General features: G+C 42.5%; 1 protein-coding gene across 1 annotated transcript in view; it reads right to left on the minus strand.

The window, feature by feature from the left end:
- Positions 1–1,314, minus strand: part of LOC141009653 (collagen alpha-1(XIII) chain-like) — a 22,106-nt gene extending 20,792 nt beyond the window's left edge. The window contains exon 1 of the mRNA XM_073482340.1: positions 625–1,314. Coding sequence (XP_073338441.1) covers positions 625–918 — 294 coding nt within the window. The 5' untranslated portion in view covers positions 919–1,314. The remainder of the gene's footprint in view (positions 1–624) is intronic.
- Positions 1,315–8,556: the final 7,242 nt, after the last annotated feature.

Consider the following 8,556-nt stretch of genomic DNA (forward strand, 5'->3'; position numbering starts at 1 on the left):
AATAAAGGAACAGCTCACCCCAAAAGTAAAATCCAGTCATTATCCTTCACAGTGAAGCAGCGTTGCAGCATTCTCCTGAACAACTGAAGTAGCTGAAGACTTGATTTAAAACAGAAAAAAACTACTTTTACTGTAGCTGTGTGTCTTCACCTACCATGTGTGCTTTTTTTGGGTGAACTTATCCTTTAATGATTAACAAGCTTTTTGTAATGACTCCATTAATAGGAACAAGTTTTGGGTTGCAAGCTGTAAAAAACTCCATTTGGTTGGTGTGGAGAGGCAACTTCTAATCACTAGGCCTACTTCAAACTTCATAAGAAGAAGTTTGGGGTTTCCACGTGTTGGAGAAGGAACTAATGAAGTTTGATCGAACAAGTTGACACATTAATAGTAATTAAGCCTACTACTTCATAACACTGTGGCTACTGAAGATGTGAACTGCTCCGTCGCATTACAAACCATATGAAACCATCATTGGAAGAAGGGACAGAGCTGAGCATGTCTCCTTCTCTCCTGTCAGCATCGTCACAGCACTGAGCAGGTTACATTCACTGGATCACTACTGACTCCAGTATACTGCTGTTGGGGAATAATTTTGACTGAGTGTGTCTGTGAAGCGCTCACCTCCTCGAGGATCTGGTCCAGTCGGCCCAGGATAACGGGCTCCACCTGCTCCACAGACAACATCCACGCGTCCCGCTGCTGCTGCTCCAGACTTACTATCCTGGACTGTAACTCCGATGTCCGCACAAAAACCACAATGCAAAATCCAATGCACAGGAGAGCCACGGCGGTGCTGATCGTTGCGCCGGACAGATCTCTCCAGTGTCTCCACAGCGGCTGCTGCTGCTGCTCGCCCCGAGTCCTCCTCGCCTCACCCGGTTTACCAGGGACCCCCCACTTCTGATACTCTTCCATGTCAGAAATCTAACTCTGCTCTGATCCACACGGAAATCCCTATATTCATCAGGTGAAGGGCAGCAGAAGAGGAATCCTGACGACCTGCAGCTTTGGAGCTAGCCTCTCTCTGCAGGGACAAAAGTTTAGCAGAAGTGTCTTTTCTCCTGCAGACTGTCTCTACACCACCCTGCTGCACTAGAGGAGCAACTACATGAAAGCTAGAATAGGAGACATTGTGTCGATAGCTGTCAGTCAGTGAGTGCTGGTCCTGATTCACAGGGACGGACTCTGATTCCTCGGCGTCCCGCTCCGTCTGTCCATTCGCTGCTTCTCCTCTGAGCGCTCCGTGTCTGTGCCGCAGGTCAGCCGTCAGTGCGCGTCTGTGAAACCCGAGCCAGCTGCTCTCTCCTGTGCACAGCTCTGGATGCCGGGCCCTGTGCTCACAGTGCATGCTCCTCCTCTCAAAGGTTTTAGGTTAAATGCCGGGGCGGGATTCGAGGCGGTGTTGCTGCCCCCTTTGATCCGCGCACTTGGTGACGGATATTTTTAGGGTGCGCAGAGCGAGGACACTGAGTCTCATAGTGAACTGGCGGCCTGCTGGCAGGACAGCTCAGGTCCAGGTCCAGACCAAAACAAGACGATCCGCTGGATTCAGGGAACCTGTTGTGGGTGCTGTGCAGGAGGGAACATTGACCTCATTCCTATTACACTAAAGCTAATGCTAATGCTAACCCTGCTTCCTGTTTTGAATCCTGGAGATGTTTGTAAAATGAGCTCAGACTTCTCTCCCAGTCAGGCCTGAAGTGAAGGGAAGCTGTTGTTGAACCATTTGGTTTTGGGCTCTTCTGAAAGGTTATGAGCTGAATGTTTGATGCCTGCAGATGACCTGTAACTGCCTTATTAGCTGGAAACACAGTGGGTCCACATCATATAGTCTCACAAATTCAAATTATAAACAATATCACTGGAAATCAACACTAAAGATATGTTTTTCTATGGAAACATTCAGGCCCCCCGCCTGAGAGTAACAGGGGCAAAAACTCATTATAGTTAATTATTTCCCTATTTACACTAACTCTGTGTATATTACATAATGAAAACAAGTGCTTAGTGTATAAAGCTACTTCAACTGAAATAACTTTCAAGTTTATGGCTTTAAAAAAAAATGATATAAACTATATATTACTGGATTTGAAATCTCATAGGCTGCATGATGCATCAGTCATCTGGAGGCTGGTGAGTAAATAGCCATTTTTATACTGGACAGCAACCCGCCAATTTGGCTGTCCTTTTTGCAGCTAGGTCCGCAAATTTAGACAGACCGCGGCATATTGGGGGTCTGTTTTGGTCTGCCAATATGACGCCTGGAGGGTACACTTTTTGCCGCTTCCATTGCTATGTAAATCCAAGGCGTCGATGTGCTGGCAATTGCGTGACATGGGCAGAGGTATCGATGATGTGCACTGTTGTGCGACCCACAGCCGGGAGTTTTAAAAGCAGGAAACAGCTGATCACAGCAGTCAGTTGATCACTTCATCCGCGGACGTCAAGATGAGCAATTGGAAAGATGCTGAGATCCGCGAGATGCTAACCATCACAGCCAAGAGAATCGTCAATAACCAGATCACTCGTCACTGTTCACGCCCAACTTCGTGCTTCACGTCACTTCACATATTTACGCCTACCCCAGTGGCGGCTTTTTTGCAAAGGATGAATATTACACCTCTGTTTCACATAGACAAGGCGGGAGATTGCAGCCTTTACCTGGCTGCAAATGTGGCGCATTTTCTAATGTCTAGGGGCTATTGTCTCAGGAGAGAGCAGGAAGAAGAGAGAGTGGGTCACCTGTCATCACTCAATGGCTGTTGTAGTCTCTAGGGTGGGCTTAGAAGCTCCTATCTGCTCAAATAAGCTGTCAATCAAACAGCTGCCATCTCAGGTGTAGAGTTATAATGGTGTCTGCTGTGAAATGAGTCATTTTACTGTTAAAAGCATGAAAAAGCATCCACAATCACATTTTTGTTTTTAATCATTTAATCACCATTTAATTATGGAATACTTCAAGCTGCCTTCACTGGAATGGGACATCAGAGTATCAGCTATTAATTTTCACCAACATGACTTTTTCTGTGTCAGCTCTTCCTTGTTATTCGCTGTGGATGAAATGAAAAGTTTCTTTCTCTAGAAAACGTGAATTTTTCTCAGTGACACAGTGTGAACTGTGTGTTATCCTATGGTATTCCACTTCACTTCACAAATGAACAAGTGGAATGTTCTGCTGTTGGACTTACAGTCAAAGCAACTTAGCTTCTAGCATCTAGAAACACACTGTAACACTATTCCATTTAAGTGCCTTTATTTTTATGACTACATACAATACAATGTTGTATTAACACAAACTATACAATCCTACAAAACATAGAAAAGCAGTTTAAGTATTATTCTGTTTTATTTTATTTTAAATACAATAAAATGAACAATGTCTTCAAAACGTTTTGGATCAAAAGCCAGACTAAAGAAGTAGGTTTAAAAACATCTCAAGTCTATGAATAAAAGGGAATGTGAAACACTGCTCATTTACCAGCTTCAGTTTTCCTGGACAGCGATGTCAAAACAATGTCTGACCAAATTCCATTAAAGAATTTGCACAAAGTAATATTTCTCGCGGGTTTGTTTTTTTTTCCTTTTTCCTATTTGCAACAGAGCAACTCATCGGCTAAATGGCACAAAACCAGAAAAAATACCACCAGTAGTCTAATGAATACCTCAACTATGGATTCATGCCTTCTCCAACCAATGCACAACTTCCATTGTGGTGAGCAAGTGTTTTCAAACGCGGCCATGAAACCCCTCGTCTCAGGGAGCACCTTCCAAAGATCCACCCGGACAAGGCACACAAAAAGCATCCATTCTGGGGGATGCACGTGACCTGCAGACAAGATGGCTGCGTAGCAGCAACAAGATGGTTGCTCTTGCCCTTTCCCCCAAATTTTTACATACTATCCATCCACCTCGCATTGTTACCCTAACAACTCTTTGCCCCGAGTCTCAGTAAATCCTGTGTATACAATGGCTGAAGGTTTGAGAAGCAAAGCCGGGTTTGACCTTCTGAGAAACGACGAAAAGCTTGAGTCATTTAAGCTAACTGTATCGTCCATGCTAGCTACCGCGATGAAAGAGCAGCAAACCTTCATCAAGGAACAGTTTGCGAAGTTTGAAGAACGGCTGGACAACATAAAAACAGAGGTAACGAAGAACTCAAATGAAATTAAGAAGCTGAAAACGGATCACAAGGGGCTCTCCACTCAGCTGGCTAAATTCAAGCAGTCTTTCCAAATGACATGCTGCAAACTCGAAGCAAAAATCGCGGAGCTAAAGGGCAGGTCCCGCAGGGATAATGTTTGCATTATCAACCTGCCAGAAAAAGTTGAGAACAGCGACGCAGTGGACTTTGTTTCATCCTCGCTCACTAAATGGTTCCCAACTCTTACCGGTGGTAAGATGGAGCTGATGTGGGCGCATCGTATAGGACCAGACCCGCCTGGCGGACTAACGAAGGATTCTGATGTCTGGTATACTGAACTACTAACACGGGATCTCTAGATAAGTAAAGTATTATCCCATACAACCATAACACACCTTAGGGCATACTTAAAGTAACTATAACTATATAAGTTACCTGCCAAAATGAGGGATGCTGTTTTTTGTTTATTATAATACTTGCTTTATGTGATTAAAATCTCAAGAGGCTCTGATATAGATGAGTAATTACAGTTATGCAGTACAGTTTCATATATTTTGTTTGGTAAATAATCTCAAAGAACTCTAACTTTGATGGATAACTTTCATTTTGTACTGAGGCCAATCTCAGCTGCTTTTCTTTTTATGACATTTGACTGGTCATACAGAATAATGTACTGGGGGGTGGACTTTTGTGATGGTGTGATAGCCAGCTCTCTCAGTTCAAGCGCCCAAATAGGTACAACAGCACCTGCCCCTGGTCCGCCTCCCCACCCACAGCAGCAGAACTATGCAACAGCACCTGCCCCTTGTCCGCCTCCCCACCCACAGCAGCGGAGCTATGCTGCAGCTGTAGCCCAGCCTACTGCCACAGTCCCTCCCCCTGGTACCTCTGAGCTTGGATACATCAGGGAGATGCTGCACACCCTGTGCACCCGGCTTCTGTCCAGCTAAGATAGACATACTCTGAACACTTTCCCATTTGATTAACAGAACAACATGGAAATATATTGTTAGTTAGTAATAGTAATAATAGCAATAGTAGTATTCAGTACAATGGTAATATTCATGAAAATAGTACATACCTTCATGGAATTCATATGAAATTATTAATTAGTATTATATGTATAGATAGTTGTAGGTGTTTTAATATTTGTCTCACTATACAGGTTCATTTTGATTGTTTTTTAATGCGTTCATTTCATATAAGCTGTTGGAATATTCAGGGTCTCCACTCCTCAACCTTTGAGCTGAAGAGCGGAAACCCTGAATTCATGAAATCTATCAAAGACGTTGATATAACTGTATTGACAGAAACATGGTGTCAAAATGATTTGTTCACTCACTGTCCTCCAGGATATAATGAAGTCATGGTGCCCTCTATAAAATTAAAAAACATACGCAAGGGCAGAACATCGGGGGGATTTTGGTTTGGTATAAAGGAGATCTTTGCCATCAGATCTCACCAGTAAAACAGGGTAAATCACACATTTGGTTGAGATTGGATCAAACCCTAGGCATAACTGACAGGGATCTATATCTCTGTGCAATTTATATACCCCCAGTAGATTCTCCTTATTTTGAAGAAGACATTTTTGACACTCTCCATTCAGAAATTGCCTACTTCCAGGCCCAGGGAAACGTGCTTCTGGAGATCTGAATGGACGAACAGGAATCGAACCTGATGTCATGGACCCACAGGGCAACAACCATGTATTTGGTCAGGCCCCCCTGTTTACCACGCCAACCATCACCCGTCGAAACAACCTTGACTCTGAAATAAATCAAAGTGGCAGGGAGATAGTACATCTCTGTCGGGCCTTAGGCCTGTACATAGTTAATGGTAGGTTCAGAGGGGACTCTTTAGGGAGATTCACATACTCCTCAGCTCTTGGGTCTAGCGTAGTAGACTATGCAATCACTGACATGGACCCCTCCACTATCAGTGCATTCACTGTCAGACAGCAATCCCCCTTTTCAGACCACAACCAAATAAATGTGTTCTTTAAACTCTCAGATCAAATGAGTGACACAAAAAGGGAACCCAGCAAGCTGTTTCAATTGAATCCTACTTACAGATGGGCCCCAGACAGCGGAGACAAATTCATCATGGCCTTGAAGTCACCTGATCTGATGAATGACATATCAATATATGACCAAAACCAATATGTCTCTACCAGAGATGGTGTAAACAAGGCCATTGATGATATCAATATGATATTTCATAAGGCAGCTATTAAAGCTGACCTCATCAAACAAAAACGGAAGCCTGTTAAAAGGCAAAACGCTGACAAATGGTTTGATCAAGAATGCAAGACCATCAGAAAAGGCGTGACAAAAATAGCAAATGAAAAACATCGCCAACCAAACAACCCAGCCTTACGCATTAGATACAATTAAATTTTAAAGAAATATAAATGTACAATTAGGAACAAAAAACAAAATTATACCCACATGAAACTTGAAGATATTGAGAATGCCATTAATCAAAATCAATTCTGGGATATGTGGAACAAGTTCAACACAAAGCAGGACATTACCTATCCAAAATGGTGACATCTGGAGAGCACATTTTGAAAATCTGTACAAAGACATACCAATAAATCAAATCAATTCAGATCAATGTATTATACAAGAAAAACTCCAAACATTAGAAGAAACAATTAAAGACAACCAAAACCCCCTTGATTTCCCAATTACTTGGGAAGAATTGACCACACAGACAAAATCTCTCCAGCCGAGGAAAGCTTGTGGTCCAGACAGCATTAAAAACGAAATGCTCAAATGCAGCACCCCAGAGATGCAGGGTGCAGTGTTAAAGCTGTTCAATATTGTATTACAGTCAGGATGTTTTCCTGACATCTGGTGCAAAGGGCTCATTTCCCCCATTCATAAGAGTGGGGACAAATCAGACCCTAATATATACCGTGGCATCTGTGTCATCAGCTGTCTAGGTAAATTATTCTGTAGTATTCTGAATAAAAGAATACTAGATTTCCTTGAGGAACACTCCATCTTGAGTAAAAGTCAAATTGGCTTCCTCCCAAAACACCACACCACCGACCATGTATATACCCTTCACACTTTAATTAACAAACATGTACACCAAACAAAAAGTGGTAAGATATTCACTTGTTTCATTGATTTCAAGAAAGCTTTCGACTCTATTTGGCATGAAGGGCTCTATTACAGGCTTCTACACTGTGGTATAGGGGGCAAAATGTAAGATCTGAATAAATGTATTTGGAAAATATGTGTGCTGTTAAAATTGGAGACAAACAAACTGAATTCTTCAGCCAGAGAAGAGGTGTACGCCAGGGTTGCAATTTAAGTCCGACTTTATTTAACGTGTATATAAATGAACTTGCTGTTGAGTTGGATCAATGTGCTGCTCCTGGCCTCTCCCTCCTAGATAGAAAGGTGAAGTCTCTGTTTTATGCTGATGACCTTGTTCTACTGTCTCCTACTGAACAAGGACTACAGCAACAGCTGTACATAGTAGAAAAGTACTGTCAGAACTGGGCTCTGACAGTAAATATGAAGAAAACTAATGTCATGATCTTTCAAAAACACCCCAGATGTCAGGAGAACAAACACCAGTTTACCATAAATAATCATATCATTGAACATAGCATGAGTTATACCTACCTTGGTATAACCATTACAGCATCAGGGAGTTTCAACATGGCAGTGAATGCACTAAAAGAAAAACCTCGAAGAGCCCTACATGCAATTAGGAGAAAATGTTATAATTTCCAAATAAAATAAAATATTTGATAGTGTCATCCAGCCCATTGCGCTGTACAGTAGTGAAGTATGGGGTCCACTCAGTCATCAGAGCGATACCCGTTGGGACTAACATCCAACAGAGTCTTTACATGTAGAATTCTGCAGATACATTTTACACGTACACAGAAACACACCAACAAATGCATGTAGAGCAGAATTAGGCAGATACCCACTGATAATTAACATTCAAAAGAGAACGCTCAACTTTTTTAACCACCTGAAATCCAGCCCCCGAGACACCCTCCACTCCAAAGCCCTCCAAACTCAAGAGCTGAACCCAGAAAAGAGTCCCCTATGTCAGTCGGTACTGAGGCGAACTGCCCCCTCTCAGACACAGTCTGACCAGCCTCACAACAACACTGCTCTCCAAACACCAATCAGAGTAAAGCAAATTATAACACAATGCAAAGAAACCTATCTGGAACATTGGAAAGAAGAAACTAAAAGCCAAAGTAGATTAGAATGTTATCTAGCCCTAAAATGAGATTATGAATTAGCAGAAAATCTCTCTACTGTCAGAGATAGAAAGCAGAGACAGATCCTCACCAAGTACAGGCTCAGTAACCACAAACTGACAATCCAAACAGGAAGACACAAAAAATCATGGGAACCAAAAGAAAACAGAAC

This window comes from Pagrus major, chromosome 15, assembly GCF_040436345.1.
Source record: "Pagrus major chromosome 15, Pma_NU_1.0".
NCBI lineage: Eukaryota > Metazoa > Chordata > Actinopteri > Spariformes > Sparidae > Pagrus > Pagrus major.